Below are 20,195 nucleotides of genomic sequence, written 5' to 3'. Positions count from 1 at the left end.
AGTAAATGTTTTAAAAGAATTTTGTCAATTCTGGAGATGACATAAATCATTTTTAGATTTTTCCTACAAAGTGGCCACAAAAGCAACATTCATCCATTCAATGGTTTGTCATGTTTTTGGTCATATCTTTCAAAGCACAACATCAGCCGCCATTCACCCCCCTTCGCAAACGGACGCACACACACACAATATGTATATAGCAATGCAAAACGTACGGTATGTTTGTAGGTATGTTACATTCACTTATTTTTATCATCCCCCCATTTTGATTTCAAACATATTTGGTTTAGCAAACTTTTGTTTTTTTTTTCTTCAAATTGTCCATCAATTTAAATTAAGAAAAAAATATAAATATCTTTGTAAGAAAGTTCATGGTCATTGACTAATATATATTTTCATATGAATAAATATCTAATTTTTGCCACCTTGTAAAGTCACTGGATTTTAAATAGGCTGCGACTTTTTCGGTAGAGAATATTTTTAAGGGAACTCTTAATTTGTTACACTTACATTATATTTTCTTGGTTTTTTTCTTCGTGTTCTAATGTTGGTTTTTGTAATATTTTATTAGTTGTTATTATCGTTTTGTTAATTTACTTGGTGTAGTATTTTGTTACTAAAATTTTATATTTATTTTGCAGCAAATGAAAATCAGTTTCTGTTGTTGTTATTATTACGGTTTTTGTATAAATCAATAAAAGCCAGTGGGTAGATGAAAGTATGTACTGTTATTTGTATTTGCCCTCTTTGTAAAATACAACACTTCCTTTCGTGTATGGTAGTTTAATATCCTGTGGAAATGTTGCCAACCTGTTATTAAATAAAAAAAATAGGGTTCACATAGGGCAAGATACTGTTGACATTTGGTCTGTTCCAGTACTGCAAGAATCTACTAATTTTTACTATTTTTTCCGATAACATAAAGGAAAAAATGTTATCGTAGTAAAAAATAGTAGCTTCTTGCAGGTTCTGGAACACAGCAATTATGCACTTATTTGTTTACAATTTTTTATTAGTTTTACACATGGCAGAACTACCAGGTAGTGGTATCACACCAGCTGATCGAATATGAAAAGTCAAATCCCTTTATAAAAAAATATTTTTGTTGTAATTTCCCCAACAACATAAAGAAAGTTTTGACATAACATATTCAAAATTTTACGATGCCACTACCTGGGTAATTGTGCCATGGTTTTACATTTAGGAACATTTCATTGTCATGATTAGAACCAACCTGATTAGAACGTAGAAATACCGTTATATCTAATGATAGAAGAGGAATCGTTATGTGATTATATTTTTGTAGACATGTAGGATATATAATAACCGATTTACCCCCTGTTTTTGTAAAGAAACTTTTTCTTCTCTCACGAACTGTCAAATTTTGTACATCGATTTTCTAGCCTTAGCGCAAATGTAGAGCGCTGATTTTTAAATGAGGAATTCTTATTTATATACGGAACGAAAATTAAGTCTGTATGTCATCTGTGGGCTGAGTCATGGATGCCTAAATTATTACGAATATTGTAGTCCGGAAATATTAATAGTAGATTTCAAGAAAATTTAGGAAAGGAAAACTTCGAAATTTACTGCAGTAAAGGATCCGTGATGTCAAACCACACAGACCCAGTATTTGTACACAAAAGGTCAGTAGTGGGATTCTCTAACACATTTTTTGGTTACCGACAAAAATCGGTAAAATTAAACCGCAAAATTATCAATGAAAAGTTCAAATAAAAGTTGACAACACTCATGCTATCTGTAGAACTTTACGACTGCTTTTTATTGGTCGCTAACTTACCGAATAATATCGTTAATTACCGAAATTATAAGCATTTTAATTTTAACGATGTTTGTCGATAACCAAAAAATGCGTTAGAGAATCCCAATACAGGTACTGACTTTGCATAATATATCAAAGTTATGTCGTCAATGTCTGGGGATGTAATTGACATACGATACGATAGTCTGTGGCATCCACGCCATAAGAAATGGTGCTATGGGAAACTTCTTGGTGGAGAAAATTGGAAGGCTGGTGGGTCAAATAGGTGCGTCAATAGAATTAGAAAAAAATTCTTAGATCAAGTTCCCCACTGCAGCAATTTGATGATTTTGCTCTATTATGGAACTTGATCTAGGGACGCATAATTTCAAAAAATTATTTAATTGAAATAAGTGAATCCAGTGTGAACCAGGACATACCAGTTTTACCGATAAAAATTGGTAGAATTAACCCCCAGTTTTTGTAACTAATTTTTGTTCGTTCGTCTATATTCGTAATAATTTAGGCATCCATAGCACTGCCCCCAGATGACAGACCTAATCACAGATACAAACCTAATTTTTCGTAGACGCGTTTCATATTTAGTAAAGAATTCCTCATATAAAAATCAGCGCTCTACATTTGCGCTTATACCCTAGACAGACAGCAGCGTTAATTTGCATTAACTGCCTTAATTCAAATTAACTCGTGCATTATCCACATTCCTAATTCACAAAATCAAAGGGAATTTAAACTGAATTTAGGTATTTCAATATGGTAATGCTGTTAAAGAGAGCCCATATTCATGTAGGAGAGCATATTCATGCTCTGAGACACAATTTACATTGCAAACAACAACACAACAGTTGTTTACCAGCAAACAGCTGTTTCGTAAATGCAGAAATGCCGTCTGTCTCGGGTATTATGTGCTTTTTACATTAGCACGAAAAACAGGTTTTAGGACTGTTTCGTCATTTATTTGCTAAAACAGGCAACATTTTGCGTCATTTACCATACAAAAATAAATGACGATATCTGCGTCATTTATTCTAAACAACGTACGAAAACACCATACTATTATAAGCAGCCCTGTTTTTGTCATAAACTACCAAAAAATTCAACTGTTTTATGATGTCTTTGTTTGTTTGTGTGTTTTGTAGAAAAACAAAAATACTCAAACGATGACAAAAGTGAAAATAAATGGTTAAAAAACTTGCAAAAATTATTGGTACATTTGTGTTGTGAAATTCTTATTTTTCTTAATTAAAATTATTGTGTGCGTGTGTATGTGTTATTGTATAAGTGTGTATGTGCGATTGTGTGCGTAAGCGAATGACGCAAAAAACAGATGTAAATACACTTCATTTGTTTCTAGGATTTCGTAAAACGAAATCATTTAATGTGCATATGTAAATTGGACTTTAGTCGATCTACAAAATTTGACAATTCGTGTGAGAAGAAATATTTTGTTTACAAAAACAGAGGGTAAACACAGAAATTATGAATGAAAACATGGTAGAACAAATAAGGTAATGTAAATGCTACAACAAATACAACTCAACAACCACATATAAATTTGTTTTTGTTTGTAATTTTAGTGTCACCGGAAAATGTAAAGAAAATAAGGAAATGTCTATAAATTATTGGAATATAAAAAACTAATAATTTTTCACATTTGATTGAATATATTGGAAAACATGAATGAAAATTCGTTACATTTTCAATTTAAATGTTTCAATATCATTCCACGAAATGCATAATTTCTCACAGAAAGTAGAATTCTTGCAAATATGTTTGAGGTCGCTGGCTTCCCAAATGTCAAATTATAAAGGAATGCCAGAGCCTCCTAAAGGGGAACGCAGGCGGATATGCAAAGAGGATCTGGCATTCCTTTATAATTTGACATTTTGGGAAGCAAGCAAAGCAAGCGACGATTGATTCTGCTCTGGCCTTCAGGGCTTTATTTTTTCAAACTTAACAAAATACCACACATATTAACAAATGTTGTACCGCCTCTATAATGGCCCCGGCACAGACGGTCCGTTGTGCGTCGCATCACGCGTTAATAACAACAACCACATGAAAAAAGTGTAAGTGATGCCAAGTTTGTTCTTGAAGTTTTCATGTGGTTGTTGTAACGTGACGCTCAACGGATCGTATGTGCCGCGGCCTTAAAGCGCTCGGCACATGCGATGCGTTGCGGTACAACAACCACATGAAAAAAGTGTAAGTGAAGCTAAGTTTTTTGAAAAACAACAACATGGCTGGCGCATTAAAGTTAAACATAATTTAACTGTTTTGGGACAACGCGTGTCCCAACGTGTCACTAAACGGACCGTATGTGCCGAGGGCTTAAGTGTGCGACACGTCGCTCGGACTTGGGGGAGGTTTAATGTCGTTGATATGAAGATGTCTTTATGGAAAATAGTTTTTTTTCTTAAGAATATATTTTTTCTTCAAAAAAATATATCCCTAATATACATCGAACATAGAAATAGATACAGTTTTGGTTTGTTCCAGTACTGCAAGAATCTACTAATTTTTACTATTTTTTCCGATAACATAAAGGAAAAAATGTTATCGTAGTAAAAAATAGTAGCTTCTTGCAGGTTCTGGAACAGGCATTTTGTCAAGTAATTGTTTTCGAAACCAGTAGTGGAATTCTGTAACTCATTTTTCGAGTTACCGACAAAAATCGGTAACATTAAAACGCAAAATTATGAATGAAAAGTTCAAATAAAAGTTGACAACACTGTTGCTATCGGTAGAACTTTCCGACTACCTTTATTGGTCGCTAAATTACCGAAAAATATCGTTAGCTACCAAAATTATAAGCATTTCAATTTTACCGACATTTGTCGGTAACTCAAAAAATGAGTTAGAGAATCGCACTACAGAAAATGACAATTTTTGAGTAATAATTTAAGAAAAAATACTGAGAATTGTTATAAAAATGTCGGGTTTTTTGCAAAAATTAGTTGGTCGACTTATTTAAGACAAGGTTGCATGTATAAATAAAAAATTAATTCTCGAAGTTAATAATAATAACAAAAACCAATAACTACATGTAATGCAAGCTGTCAAATAAATGTTTTCGAAATGCAATGGAGGTTCGAAAATGCCCCATGTTTTCTGCAGTTGGTTTTTTTAACTCAAGGTTTATGAAGAGATAAGTATATTTTATGAAATAGCCGAAAATGTCACTTTAGGATACCAACAATCCTTACTAGGCGTTTACACCACACAGTTTGTCTTCAAATACAACTCTGATTTACTAACACATGCATACATTTGTCGTTTGTCTCTCAGCTGTCCACCAGTTTTTCACAGACAGCCGGGTTGACAAATTTTTGACATTTTTGTGAAAAAGAAGTGAGATGATAATTCAAATGTGCTGAAAACAAAAGAATGTGTACAAAACAAAATATGTGAACGGAAAACTAAAAGAGATCGGTGATTTTCATTCATAATTTTAAACTGTTTTCGCAGTTGTCTGGACGCCTACGTCACACAGGCAAGTTGTGGGATTTTGACAATCAATACATGAAGTCAACTGTCCTGTCATTTGTAAACGCAGGGTTAGGAATGTATGGGGTACAGATTTGGACAATTTTCAGAAATGCTTAATACGAGTCATTGGAACCATTTCGCGTACTCTGAAGTTCTGCTCTGGCATATTTTTCTAAGGGACGGACAAATAATGCTTTTGTGTTACCAGGGAACCAAAGAACTTGGAGATTTCAGCTGAACTGGATGTAAATAGTTAAAATCGAATTTTTTACAAAATCAGCATAAACTTCCAATATCTTACATATGCATTTCTACGCGATTTTTGTACTATTGTGTCATATTTCGGTTTGTTTAAGACAATGTCCTTATCCCTTAATCAAATCTGAGTTAACTTGAAACTACTATTTACTTGCGAAGTTATCGAACAGGTCAAATATATATTTAAAAGTAAAGAAAAATCAACGGACTTCCATGTTAATCCTCTCAATGGTACATGCAAACAGCAAAGATTAACCCACGGGGTTTAATAGATTCAGTGGGTTAATCTTCATAAATGCAAACAAGCTATAATAGGTCATTTAGATATGACATCATTAGCCGGATTTAGCTCATTATCAGGTTTTATTCGCTAAATCCGGTTAAAATCTACCAGATTTACCATACAAAAATAAATCCTCGTATTGAGTGGATTTGTTTTAAATCCGGCATAAATCCTCGTTACAACTCTGTTTTTTGCAACATTTTACTAGAAAATAGAAAAAGTTGCAAGCTGACACAAGAAACAAGGTAGATGCATCGGTGAATTGCTACAACAAAAATATTTTAAAATATCAGATGGGCTGATGCATCTACCTTGGTAATTGTGCTATGAACAAAAATCAGCTGACTGCCATTTAAATCCTCCAAAGGTATATATAAATGCAATGAAATTTCTACGTACTAGATTTATTAAATCCAGTTGAGGATTTATGGCTAGTCTAAATGAGCTATAAGGCTATAGGATACTCGCATATCTTCTCAGGTAATGAGTACCGAGTACTCAAGGTAATCGTTTTTGTTCCACATGATAAATTTCTCTGAGCTGGAAAAAAAAACTTTCTTCTCAGTACGTCGTTGTAGTCGGCCAAGAAATAAACAAATAAACGGGAGCGAGAGTGAATTTAAACCGGTCAAATTTTTTTTGTAAGAAAAGGTAAAGCTCCAAACGAATGGAAATTAATGAACTTTAATAAAGTTTTTGCATTTGCCTTGCAGCAAAACTACATACATACACATTAGCATATTTTCTCCATTGTCTTTCTGGCATCTTGATCATTCTGCGGTAACAAGATAAATCTTGGCAAGATGAAAAATAATATTGTCGATGTCTTGTCTCTGCAAAATAAGACACAGGAGAATAAATTACAAAAGGTTAAACCCACAGACTACAGGTATGTACAAGTTTTCCATTTCCATATGTGTTGCGGTTGCTTTATATTTGTCTCTTCTTCAATGTAGGAAAATCGAAAGACCTGGAGTTGTTCCAAGATTTCTGTTTGAATGTGCCATAAAATTGCAAATAAAACCATTGACTTCGGCTAGTGCCGCAATAATCTTCCATCGATTCTATCGAGAAGTGGAGTCAACGAGTTACGATGAATATGTAAGTATACCAATGTGCCAGTGTGTCGCCTTCCATCTAAATTATTTGTATATGGTGTGGTGTTACAACTTTTTGGATACATATAAAGTGTGTGTGGCTACGCTAATGGTTCGTTGTACACAACTGACGCATGCATGTGAGTGATCGTACTCGTGTTAATTTTCTTAAACAAAATGTTTTGAAATCGTCCCTGCCATAAATTATTTGGTTCTTCTTTTTCAATTGCCTTCCATGTATTTTTGTTTTGGATGTTATATTCCACAGATGAATACACCGGAGTAAACAAAGAGAGGAGTTTAAACAGGGACTAATTTTTTTTTTTTTTTTTTTTTTTTGTAAATCAAATGAAGTTATAAACAATTTCTGTAAAGTGAAATCAAACTCCATTCGTAAAATACAACAATAACCACAAAACATTTCAAAGATTAACATACATATGTAAATCAAATCGTTACAAAGTTGCCTGTCTGGGAAATTAGAGCACAGTGGAACGTCGACTAGTAGAAGAAGGTCTTCGACATTAGTTTTTTTTATAACAAAATCAAGGTTGTTGCTGTTATCGCTTTTACAGATAGTCCAACAAAATCAAAGGTAATATGTATCTCAGTGTTAGCAGCAAACATTTTACAGTCGAACGCCGTTAGAATGAATTGACTGTGTGTTATAAACAAAGAAGATTGGTGAGAACAGTGATGAAATCTGGCGGTCTGCTGATAGAGACAATCATGGGGAGATGGTCTAACCCAGATCAGTTGATACGAAGGTTATGCCTAGGGAACTGGCACTCTCCGCTAATTCTGGTAGGGCCGCCTTCAATGATCGTGTCAAAGTCTGTACTACCAGACAGATATTATGTTCCAAGAGCGAACGTATGTTATGACGGAGGCTATAGTTTTAACAGTGTTTATAATATATGTATATTCATTCTTCTGCTTAATCTGGCTCTGGGTCGTAGACCAAACTGGCGCCGTATAGCTTACCTCAGACCGACCTATCGCTCTATATGTGGCCAACAAGATTTCGGCATAAGACGGGAAATACACGCGCACACCCGATTTTTTTGATTTTTTTTTTTGTCCTGGCCTTTAAAGTTCAAAAATATGTAGCCGAAGGCCGGCTAATTAGAGACAAATTAATAATTTAAAATAAATTTTTGATCCCGTTCCCTAGATTTGCACTTGTCCATAGGAGAAAGTCTTAAATCCCCGGCCGAAGGCCGGCTATTGCAAAAGGAAATTATAATTTAAAAGAAAATTTGGAACTCTAATGGTCTATATCTCGGGAAGTATGGACTTGTCAGAAATGGACAAAGAGACCTACCTGTGGTAAAAAAATCGGGTGTGCGCGTGTATTCCCGTCTTGTTCCAAGATTTCTTTATCTGCACCCCAAGTGCTGTCGGCTAGAGACTTGAGCACCTTGTTCCCACATTTCAGTTTCTCGCAGATAGCTGCGGCATGCAAGGACGAGACGTGCTGTCCAATGTGACCCTAGAATTTTGTGGTCGGAATTCTGCTACCCTTGACCACGACATTCAACTCTCTTCTCACCTGTGCCGTCCAGAGCTGTCGTAGTGGCGGATATCTGCATATTACTCGCGTGGGAGAAGGCGGTAAGATCGGTAAAATAAGAGTTAATTCCCTCACCAATGTCATCAGGGAGGGTACCTGACGCCAGGATCGTACAATCATCCGCATACGTCACGATCTCGATGCCGTCTGGAGGGGGCGGAATACAGGAAAGGTAGAGATTAAACAGTTCGGGAGATATCACCCCACCTTGGGGAACTGTCCTGTTTCACTCTACGCGGTTTGGAGTTCTTGATTAATTGATTATGTCCTCATACAGCGTGGAGTGTTCGGCAGTATCAAAGTCTTTTGATAAGTCAAGCACCACCATCACTGTTCTATCACACGGCTTTTTGTGGTTGAGTCCTCGACAAATATGAGCGAAGATGGCGTGCAGCCCTGTTGTTGTTGTTGTTGTAACAGTGTTTTTATTATGTTTATATGTTCGTTCCTCTGTTCAATCTGGCTCTGGGTCTATCTCCAGTTCCAGAAAAATGGCTGCTTCGATGGGATGTAGCCACAAATCCACTGGAGTTAGATGGGTAGGTTTGGCGGGGCAGTTAAAAAGGTGTTGTGTGTCGTGCGGGCCCATGCCGCATACTGGGCATATGTCTTGCACGGCGCGATCGATTTCCGCCCAATACGAATCTAGGCGACTGCAATATCCCGAGCGTAGTTGAGCCAAAACTACTCTGGTTTGTCGTGGCAGCTGACGCTCCTCAGCTGCGATAGATGGAGGATGTACTCCGAGTACTTTATTCAAAATATAATTGCTGCGTCCGTGTGAATGCTATTCAATCCTGCTTGATATGCTTGTTGATCTAGGGGTTCTCTCCTGTATCGTTGGACCTCTCCCTCTAGAGCATGGATATCCTTCCTGATCTCCCTGAATGAGCCGGGCCTACCCACAAGATAGTGATTAGGATGGCTCACACGATAACATCCAATCAGGTACTGCAACGAAAGCATCTCATTGTGTTGCTTTACAGGAAGAATTGTTGCCTCCTCATGTAGATGGTCCACTGAAGAGTTGAGGAGGCACCCTGTCGCTGTTCTCAGGACGGCATTCTGGCAAGTTTGAATCATTTTCCAGTTCGTATCACATAATCTCGGGGACCAGACTGGAGCCGCATAGCTTACCACAGACCGACCTATCGCGTTATACGTGGCCAACAAGGTTTCTTTATCTGCACCCCAAGTGCTGCCGGCCAGGGACTTGAGGGCCTTGTTCCTACTTTTCAACTTGTCGCAGATAGCTGCGTCATGCGCGGACGACGAGACGTGCTGTCCAATGTAACCCTAGAATTTTGAGTATTTTGTGGTCGGAATTCCACCACCATCACTGTTCTATCACACGGCTTTTTGTGGTAGAGTCCTCGACCAATATGAGTGGAGATGGCGTGCAGCCCTTTTGTCGTGCTGCGCTGCTTACTGAATCCACGCTGATGATCGACAACTGGTTAGCTATTTCTGACGCTAGGGAGGACTAAGGCCCTCAAGGGTCTCCGCTACGGGCGAATCGGCCTTTACGATTCATATTTGCTGGCTTGCATCCTTGTCTGGCTTCAGTAGCGGAACCACCCTGCCCTTTTTTCAGACATCGGGAACAATGTGGGTGGCTAGCGTCGTGTTGAGAACTTTAATGAGATACTTCACTCCCGGCTCAGCCAGCTGTTTCAGCATTACCATGGAGATTCCATTAGGGCTTGCTTCTTTTTTTGGTCAAAGGCTAAGGGTATATCTCTGTCAGCACATCAGAATGATGCTTTCTTACAATTTTGTTTCACAGCTCATTGCAGCATCTTCATTGTACTTGGCCGGAAAAATCAAGGATGATCCTGTCAAAATTCGGGATGTCATCAATGTGGCGCACATTACATTGAACAGAGGTTCTTCACCACTTGAGTTGGGTGATGAATATTGGTCTATGCGTGATGCCATTGTACAAGCTGAGCTTTTAATAGCTCGTACTTTGAAATTTGATCTAAACATGGAACATCCACATAAGGTAAATATATGAAAACATAATCAATCACGTTTTTACAAAATAACTGTTTGCATTTTTCCCACTCTAGTATTTACTTTACTACATGAAAACACTACAAGACTGGTTGGGTGCAGATGTTTGGTCCTCGGTACCAATTGCCAAGACAGCTGCATCATTTCTACAAGATTTCCATCACAGTGCAAAAATTTTAAATCACAAAGCCACACACATTGCGGTTTGTTGTCTATCGTTGGCATTGCAGACGTATGGTGTGCAGGTTCCATTGACAGATGAATCCGATGATCAATCACATTGGTATACTGTGAGTATCGCTAACTATTTAATAACATTTGTTTTATTAGTTTTTGCTAATTTTTGTAATTATTTTATTTTTTCTAGCCATTTGTATCGGACATAACAAAAGACAAACACTGGGAAATTATTGAAGACATAATTGAAGTCTATAAACAGGAAACTGACATTAACAATATGTAAACATGTCGTCTCGAATGTAAGCAATGACTGCGATGATCAGTTATTTTAAATCCATGTAATTTGTGATATGTGTGCGTTTGGAAGTTGCAACAAAATGTCTGATCTTCTTCTTCAATTATTTTATAATTATGAAATGCAAAGACGTTTAAGAAGCCACTTTGAAAACAATACAACAATGTATTCTTTAAGGATTTTGAAGGAAATCATACAAACAAAATTGAAATGAAAACATTCTCCCTTTTTACTACCATTAAATATATGAGTTATGAGTTTTACTTACCTTTTATACAACAGCATGAATATCATCTGAGTTATATTATGTATTATTCATTATGTTTTTCCTCACTTCATACACTCTCCTTTTGTACGAATTAAAGTTTATTTTATTTAAAATATATGTGTTATTATCGTAATAAAATTGAATGCTTCTTTATTTATTCATTGTTCCATATTCATTTATGGATTTCACATATTTCACTTTGTTAGTTGACTTGTTGTCATTTTTTAGTATTTACTTCTATTGGATGATTTACTTCTTTCCTCCCGACGCGAAGAACCGCTAGAGTATGAATCACGTTCATCACGTTTTGATGAACGGGAATAAGTGGGTGAAGGTGATCTGGAATTTAAAGGATTAGTTATTAGTCTAGAGTCTACAAAAAAAAAAGAAAAAACAATCCTTGTATTGCAAGAATACCACTGGACGGGTTTTTAATGCTGGCTGAGCAGATTCATAGCTGTACGTTTTGCACAGTCAATGAGGAAGTCTCTATCAGAAATAGCGTAGTGTCACAGTTCGCCAGACATAACCATCATGTCACCTACTCTGACAAATGACGTCACCTGGGAACCGGTCGTTTCTCTTGGGTCAGACCATCTCCCCTTAATTGCCTCCATCAGCAGACAGCGCGATTTCAACACCTCTGAACGCCGCACTTGCATCAATTATATGAAAGGAAATTGGCCTAGTTTCAGAGAGTTCATTAAACACCGCTTCCGAGATCTGCCCAACCCTTCAGATGTTCGGATAGCAGAAAGAACGTTCCGAGGCATGGTCGAACACCCGAAGTTGCGTCCAAATTTTTCCAGCAGAGACGACGGGATTTGCAAATGAGCGTATTGAGCTTTGTCGTGCCAACCCCAGTGACACCAGAGTCAGGAACCTGACACTGGAAGTTAACAGGTTGGTCGGTTAAGTCACTATCGAACCTTTAAAAGAAGGAAGATAGGATCTCAGTCACGCTGACTAATTCGATGAGGTGCGCAAGTTATTTTAATCGACAGTTTGTCGAGAACCGCTGGAGTGACAGGGCGAAGAGAAGAGTACTATGTCGCACTAGATCTCTTCCTACCGAACAGGAACCATCACAAATAACAATAGATGATGTTGCCAACGCCACCAGTAACGCTAAATCATACACAACATTGGGTCCTAATGGAATCTCCATGGTAATGCTGAAACAGCTCGATGAGTATTTCACTAAAGTAATCAACCTGTCGCTAGCCATTCACATAGTTCACGAACTCTGAAAAATGGACAGCGTGGTCCCGCTACTGAAGCCAGGCAAAGATGCCAGCAAATGAGCATGGTATTTCGCTTTTGTCGCCCTTGACGCTTTCTTTAATCGCTTTAATCCTCCCTATCGTTAGAAATAGCTATTCAGTTGCCGATCATCAGCATGTGTTCAGTAAACACCACAACAGCGATGCACGCCCTCTACCAACTTCAGCACCGGCAGGTGAAAAATTTTTCAGGAAAACCCTACTCAAAGCAAGCAAAAGGTGCATTCCAACTGGGAGGATAAAAAAGATCAGGCCCAATTTCCCGAAGGAAGCCGCGAAGCTTGCCGACCAGAGGGACTCCATCAGGAAAGCAGACCCGTCTGATGCTAGAATACAGGCCCTCAACAAAGAGGTGTAAAAACATAAAAAAGAGCTATGGCACAAGCACTTAGAAGAGTCAGATCCTGGCACAAAAGACTATGGAATACCATAAAAAACCTGTCTAATCCAAGACGCACAGACAGCATAAAAATAACGTTCGCAGATACTGTCCCAAAAACCCCAGCTAAGACTGCAGCGGCCTTCTGCAGACAATTTGTCGAACATCCGCCGACTCCGAACCGCGATAGCAGAAGACCACGCCGAGCCTCCCGTGTCCTCAGAACAACAGTGGACCCAGCCACCATCACAACGGATAATGTGCTTACAAGCATAAAAGCCGCAAAGAGCTCCACAGCAATTGGTCCGGATGGTCTGGCTACGAAGATGCTGAAACACATTGGACTAAACGGTGCAAATTACCTTGCCCACACATTTAACCAATGCCTCAACACCTTCGAGGTCCGGGACATGTGGAAAATCGGAAAAATAATCTCCGTCCAAAAACCAGGCAAACCAGCCCATATGGGAAATTCATACCGCCCAATCACTCTACTATCGCCAGTTGTAAAAATACTGGAATCCATTATCTTACCGCGCTTCACTGAACACTTCCACCTGGCCGAACATCAGCACGGCTTCAGAACTGGAAGGAGCACTATAACAGCTCTCAGTGAAGTCACGGCTAAGATAACGGAAGGCCTAAACAGCAAGAGGCCACACCACAGAACCATATTAGTGGCTCTGGACCTGTCCAAAGCCTTTGACACGGTCAACCACGCCATTCTCCTGAGGGACATAATGGAAACAACACTCCCCAACTACCTCAAGAGATGGCTGGTAGGCAGACAGTCATACGTCGAGTTCCGTGGACACAAATCAAAACCCAGCTAATATCATATACCGATGACTGCACGGTTATGTCCACCGGCAGGGATATTCCAGAAATAGAAAACCGCATCAACAATTACCTCCCCATACTCAAGGATTTCTTTGAAGGCTGCAACCTTCAACTATCTGCCCCAAAGTCCTCAGCCACCATCCTAACATCGTGGACAAAAGAGGTCAACACTGTACTTAATATTAACATCCGCGGACAAAACATTCCAACTATAAAGAACCCCAAAATACTGGGCGTGACCTTCGACAATTTGTTCCTCTTCTGTAAACATGCTGAGATGGTGGCTGGGAATGTAGGGAAAAGGAATAAAATCCTTAAAGCCCTCTCAGGAAGTACATGGGGGAAAGACAAGGAGACCATCCTGACCACCTACAAGGCAATAGGTCGTCCCCTCCTTGATTATGCAGCCCCAATATGGTCACCGGCCATCAGCGATACCCAATGGAAGAATCTCCAAACGGTCCAGAACACGGCCTTGCGTATCGCCACTGGGTGCCACCTCCAAGGCCCCAGAAAACCACCTACAGCATGAATCCAAACTCCTACCGGTAAAATCACACTGTACCCTCCTAACACAACAACATGTGATTAAATGCAAGAAACAAGACCACCCTAACCATGAGAGTTGCATTAGACCCCCCTTTGAAAGACACGTACCCATTAGATACGACTTTCGTAAAGAGCTGCCAAATATCCCCCCAATCCCCCATAATCCATCAGATGATGACCTAAAAAACGCCCTTAAGCAAGTTCACACAAAGGCTGTTGATGACCAAATCTCCTCCTATACGAGCAGTGTTGTGATCGGTGGGAGACCCCCTCCTTTAAGCGAGGATGAGAGGGTCCTACCTAGGGAGACCAGATCGACTCTATCACAGCTCAGGTCTGGTATCTCTAGGTACCTCAACAGTTATCTCTCCCTCCTGAATCCTGATATAACTGACACATGCCCAAAATGTGGCCAATCTCCACACATCACACGGCACCTCTTCGCGTGTCCTGCACAACCGACAGACCTGACACCGGAGTCACTTTGGACACATCCAGTCGAAGCGGCCCGCTTCCTGGGACTGAAGGTAGATGCTTAGATGTCCGCCTATTAATTTCATAGTTTCTTCTTCTCTTTTTCTATTCTCTTTCCTCTCGATACAATATTTTCCTGAAGGGGTTACAACAACAACAACAGCGATGCACGTCATCTCCACACATACTGTCAACCACACCACGCTATTTGAGGACATTGAGCAGATTACCCTCCGGCCAAGTTTGAACGTTTGTAACGCCAGTCGTATGTGGAAATCAGGAACAAGAAGTCCAAGTCCCGTGATATCTCTGGAACTTTTAAACCCCTACCTCTCCTGTATTCCACCCCTTCCAGTCGGCAATGAGATCGTAACGTATGCGGCGTCAGTTACCTTCCTTTATGGCATTTGTGAAAAATATTCAAAACTGTCAGAATGTCACACTGATAACTGCCACCCATGTCTGCAGTGAACTCAAGATTCTTCCAGTACAGAAACATAATAACATACTTCCGTTGTAGTACATGCTCGAATCTTACTGCAAGAGCCATCCTAATCACCATATGATGGATGGGATTCCCCCACACAGGCATGTCAGGAGGGATCTTCATGATGCAGAAAGAGAAGTCCAATGTTACAAGAGAGCCTATTAAGGCAGGTTGAAATAGCATTCATAAAAATGCATTGGCTACTATCGTGTGCATTCCGTCCTCGACAAACCAGAGTTGTTTTGGCTTAACTATGCTCGGGATGGTGCAGCCGTCCAAATTCCTATAAAGCTAGGATCGATGACGCCGTGCAAAACATTTGCCCAGCATGCGGCACAGGCCCACACGACCTTTGCACTTTTTCAATTGCCCTGCCAAACCTACTCAAAGAACTCCAGTAGCTTTGTGGCTACAAACCATTGAACCAGCTAAACTTTCACAACTGGGCATAGGCCCAGAGCCAGATTAAGCAAATTACTATTATAACAACAACTGGTGGCATCCTTGGTAAAAATGAAACTGCGCTATAAAGTTTACGATGTGCAAACCCCCAATAGAGTTTTCTAGAGTTTGTGCGATAATCTCAGGAAGGATGGACTTGCCCCGGATAGAGTTGGGGAACAGTTTTGATATTTTTTGTGGGAGGTAAGGGAAGGAGAATATAAATATTATCTTCATACTTGATCTAAGTTGGGACAAAATATGTGCAAATGTTGAACCAAACCGGTTTATCCGTTCAACAGATATCGACATAGCTAAATCAATTTCAAATTGTCTGAAACTTACATACTATTTAACATAGTTGCTGTCCAAACATTTCAATGAGGCCGATTCTTGTCAGCATCAAAGTTTATTTAGAGAGGATAGGTGGTACTTACCTTTTTGATCTGGATGATGAAAGGGGACTTGCATAACGTGACGATTTCGAGTGATACGATGCTGTTCTATCCAAGGGATGTGGTGGCGAGGGTGATATACTACGCGAACGATGACGTTTAGTGTATTTGCTACTATCACGACTATTGGAAGATGGTGATTTTTCACGTCGACTACTGCTGCTGCCAGTTTTGTAGGGCGAAACTGAACGTTTACGACTGCTGCGTGTTGGACTGGAACGTGAACTGCCACGTGAATGTTGCGCCGGTGAGGGAGAACGTTTGTAATGCCTCGTGCCACGTTCAGGACTGTTATCTTTACTAAACATATAGCTAAGGGGTGAGTCAACAGAATCTGAAGACTAAAAGGAATATCAAAATTTATAAAAATTCTAGAAAAAAGTATGTGTATTCTAAGACGTACCATTTTCAACAACTTTTTACGAAATTGTTCAACCTGCTCACTTATGGTCCATCCAGGCTTGAGTTCAGTTTCACCTGTCTCTAGAGAGTCTTGATATTGCATTGTTCTAACCTCTACTTCACGTAATTTTATACGCTTTATTTCATCATAGTCTTCACCGCTATCGCCTGTATCATATTTTGGTGGATCAGGTGGATCCAAGGATTCCCATTTACTGGTTGTGACAGCTTGTTCTGCTACTTGTTCAGGATCAATAGTCTCCCATTTAGATGATATAAATGCTGGTGCTTTTGATGATGATTTACCAATACCCAGAAATGGTTCAGAAGGCATAATTTCATCGGATGTTTCCTTTTCCAATGGCACACCATCAATGTCGTCATAAACTAAAAAATGAGAAAAAAAAAACAACTGCGTTATTGAGGGAACCCAAAAACATATGTATGCAGTGATCGTCCAAAGTGAGTCAAAACCATTATTACTGTCAAATTACTGTTTCCTTATGTCTTCTTCAGAGAAGATCTTAGTTGTATGTCATTGCTACTTACGTGGTACACCATCAATATCATCGTTGTAATCAGCATCACGGCTAACCTCCTGGCTCCTACGCACGGGATTTGATTTTTGTGCTGTTTCGGGTAAGGAACGCATTAATACACCCTTCAACAGAGCAGCACCATCCAAAGGTACACCATCTAAATCTTCGTCATCTCTTTCGTCACCGGACAATGGGGCACCATCAATATCTTCTTCCTCTTCAACTTCTTTAATCTCTTCGGGTGGTGGAGATTCACAGACAGTCATTTGTTTTCCAAGGAAAGTACATTTCAGTTGCATTAGAAACTCTTTGGAATACACAGCCCAATCATCCCAAGCGTTCAATACATTTAACACTCGATTCTTAAAACCTTCAGCTTTAAGACGACTCTCAATGGTGTTATAAAACGTGTGTAAATTTTCAAATATATCCAACAAATGTTTTTCAATGCTAAGAAATAAATTCTATATCAATTGAAGCAATTAACCTAAAAAAACATGGAACATACCCTTTCCTAAAGAATGATGCCTTAGCCACCTTAACTGTACAGTTGTGTAAAATATCCGAAATTAAATACAAACGCGCTATTTTTCTTGAGGCTAGGGTGGATGGATTAGCCAAGGACTCTGCAATACATTCACATATTTCATCGGCAGCATCGGCATGCTCTATGCAAAAGATCATGGCATCACCAATGCGAGAACGTTCAGGTGTTAAATAATGTATAAGATCTTCCAAACGATCACGTTGCCTATAGCAGTCAAATTGAAATTCAGGATGTTATACTTTAGAATAATCTAACAAACTTACGCCTTTGACAAAGCACCCTTATGAACTTCTGGAGCATCTGGATCTACGACCAATTCATCAGGCATACCTTGGGTATAAAAATTCACCATTGGCGGTTTCCATAATGGTCCTCCCTTAAACATGCGAAATTCCTTTTCATTCCATTCGCTGGGCGTATCGCCTTGCAGCAAGGAAAACAGTTTCCAGCGATAATATATATGAGCCGGACTTTCATTGTCAAATAGAAAAGAAAAGGCAGGATTTTCTATTTCTCGACTCATTATTAATGCCTCAAACATAGGCCCTTCGCGTATGACAAATTCAATCATGCGATGAATAATGTGCAAAACAGTTCTATGGATGAAAAGACGCGGAATATTAAAAATTTCTAAACTCAAAAATGTTGAGATACCTACTTTTCTGTTGGTATAATAACCTTAACCACCGATTTTTCCAAAATCTAAAAAGAAAACAAAACAGACATTAATGCATAATCTTATATGTTTATAGACTGTCTCTTTTCTTACCCTTTCCATATTCTCCTTCTCTTCCTCTGTGGTATATTCCTTGTAGTTTTTAGGGGGTACATTGGGCCGCTCAGTTGTAGGCGGTTGAGCATTGAAGGGTAATCCAGATGCTGGTGGTGGCATGGTAAGTTCCAGCAGTGGAGGTGGTATAAAAATAGGTTGATTCATAATGGGCACAGCTTTACCCCAGCCCAAGCGCATTTCATAGCCCATAATAAAACGACCATTGAGAGTTCGCAGTGCTCGCTCAGCATCTTTGCGACTCATATATGCCACAAAACCACAATTACGTCCACGAGACTTCTCTTCCTCTGACCGTGGCCACATGATTTTTATGCTAGCCAAGGGACCATAACGTCCAAATATTTCCATTAATTGTTGTTCAGTCAGCTAAAAATGTATGTAAAGTTTAATAAAGGAATTTTAAACAATGTAATTGGATTCAAAGTCCGAGGAAAATTTCCGACTCAGGCTAAAACCACAGCCTGAGTCGGAAATTTTCCTTGCTCCTTGCCTAAAAAGAACACTAGTCTTTCTTCCGCAGGGGGCGAACCAAACAATAACTTCAAAGGCTTCCGTACCTTTGGACACAAATTGCCCAAATATAAATTTGTCGTATTTGGATCACCAGTGTCATGTGAACCGGATCTTTCCACCACCTCATGATGATCCGAGGTGTGTTCCTTTGGTTCCTTGGGTGCTACTAAATTGGACTGCACCATGTGCTTATACTTATGTCGTTCCTCTCGCTCCTCCTGTATTTGTCTTAACTCCTCTTTAAACAATTCCAGATTACTTTTCTTCTTCTCCTGACTTTTCTTTTTGCTTGCCAAGGAATCCTTTTTCAAATCGGACGCCAAAAATTTAGCAAATTCTTGAGCTTTTTCAGTAGCTGATTTATCATCGACTCTTGAGGAAGGTTTGTAAAGTTTCCCCTTTTCCCGATTGTCTTCTCCTGTGGAATAAAATTATTACGTTACATTTGTCTTCAAAAGCTACTAATAACACCTACTTCGAGAACCAGCATCATATGTACCGGCCTTTACCCAGACCTTGGAGGAAGCCGAAGGAACCTCTTGAAAAGTTTCCACAAACTCTTTGAAGACCTATAAGTTATTCAAAAATGGAAATGATGTTGCAAAAATCAAGTATTCCAGCTTACATGTGCGGCAGCTTCTTCGTCGTCCTTTTTCTTCTGCTCCTCAATTTCCTTTTTGGACAGTTGGCGCTTAGCCATCGTGCCCACATTAAAGGCTTCCAGCTTCTTTTCACTAATACGCTAAAAATAATAATAATAATAATTGTTGTAATTCATTTTTTCTTTTTTTACCCATATTTACCTTCATTTTCAGTTAACTATCATCAATTTCTTCCATAATTAAAGAAAAAATACAGCGCATCTCTTCTTCTTTTATTAACCAGCTACTCTCTTTGCATTGATAACACTAAATGAAAAAGGGTTCTACAGACGTTTTTGGTGTCACAGAAATTATTTAGGGCCAATTACCAGGTAGATGCATCAGCTAACAACTACAACAAAAACGAGTTCAGTACTGTGAAATGTCAAAAATGTTTTCCAAAAATAAAGCGATTCACAACATTTTTTCAACAAAATTTTGTTTGACAGTTATAAATAAACACATTATTACAAAAATCCAACGAAAATTCACAATTTTTCTTTTAAATTTTTGTTTTTTAATTTTGTGTTTTCAATTACAACAACTTTTTTGACAGCTCATAGTACATCAGCTGGGCTGATGCGGGTACCTGTATAATTGTGCCATGGGT

General features: G+C 38.9%; 3 protein-coding genes across 12 annotated transcripts in view; 1 reads left to right on the top strand and 2 right to left on the bottom strand.

Moving 5' to 3' along the window:
• RIC-3 (RIC3 acetylcholine receptor chaperone) overlaps positions 1–818 on the bottom strand; it is a 46,846-nt gene extending 46,028 nt beyond the window's left edge. For 4 of the 10 annotated variants that reach the window (XR_012408615.1, XM_073957873.1, XM_073957862.1 and 1 more), the window contains exon 1: positions 511–793. The gene's annotated coding sequence lies outside the window, so the exon portion shown is untranslated. Of the gene's footprint in view, positions 1–510 lie in introns of all 10 variants that reach the window. The other 6 variants (XR_012408607.1, XM_073957857.1, XR_012408611.1 and 3 more) reach the window with 4 other exon arrangements.
• A 5,487-nt stretch (positions 819–6,305) lies between these two features.
• On the top strand, positions 6,306–11,380 carry koko (cyclin Q). The gene is made up of 6 exons (XM_073957851.1): positions 6,306–6,464; positions 6,527–6,702; positions 6,770–6,914; positions 10,270–10,488; positions 10,556–10,789; positions 10,867–11,380. Exons 2-6 carry the CDS (start codon positions 6,617–6,619, stop codon positions 10,960–10,962), a joined length of 780 nt encoding a protein of 259 aa, XP_073813952.1. The 5' UTR covers positions 6,306–6,464; positions 6,527–6,616; the 3' UTR covers positions 10,963–11,380.
• LOC141387735 (U2 snRNP-associated SURP motif-containing protein) lies at positions 11,323–19,867 on the bottom strand. The gene is made up of 12 exons (XM_073957840.1): positions 19,748–19,867; positions 19,570–19,686; positions 19,420–19,513; positions 18,989–19,362; positions 18,408–18,797; positions 18,297–18,340; positions 17,902–18,234; positions 17,600–17,842; positions 17,102–17,541; positions 16,554–16,939; positions 16,133–16,491; positions 11,323–11,581 (listed from the first exon to the last, which is right to left on the bottom strand). Exons 1-12 carry the CDS (start codon positions 19,751–19,753, stop codon positions 11,467–11,469), a joined length of 2,901 nt encoding a protein of 966 aa, XP_073813941.1. The 5' UTR covers positions 19,754–19,867; the 3' UTR covers positions 11,323–11,466.
• Positions 19,868–20,195: the final 328 nt, after the last annotated feature.

The sequence above is a fragment of the Musca autumnalis genome, unplaced genomic scaffold (genome assembly GCF_047663935.1).
Source record: "Musca autumnalis isolate F117 unplaced genomic scaffold, ASM4766393v1 scaffold_5, whole genome shotgun sequence".
Classification (NCBI taxonomy): Eukaryota; Metazoa; Arthropoda; class Insecta; order Diptera; family Muscidae; genus Musca; species Musca autumnalis.
This window is presented reverse-complemented; position numbering and strand designations above follow the sequence as displayed.

Bases quoted from the DNA above. Each gene is read 5' to 3' on its own strand.
- koko (XM_073957851.1), top strand. From the start codon at position 6,617: ATGAAAAATAATATTGTCGATGTCTTGTCTCTGCAAAATAAGACACAG. The intron at 10,489-10,555 runs GTAAATATATGA...TTCCCACTCTAG, and splicing joins ACATGGAACATCCACATAAG to TATTTACTTTACTACATGAA. The intron at 10,790-10,866 runs GTGAGTATCGCT...TATTTTTTCTAG, and splicing joins ATCAATCACATTGGTATACT to CCATTTGTATCGGACATAAC.
- LOC141387735 (XM_073957840.1), bottom strand. The intron at 16,940-17,101 runs GTAAGTAGCAAT...CTCATTTTTTAG, and splicing joins TGATATTGATGGTGTACCAC to TTTATGACGACATTGATGGT. The intron at 16,492-16,553 runs GTACGTCTTAGA...TATTCCTTTTAG, and splicing joins GTAAAAAGTTGTTGAAAATG to TCTTCAGATTCTGTTGACTC.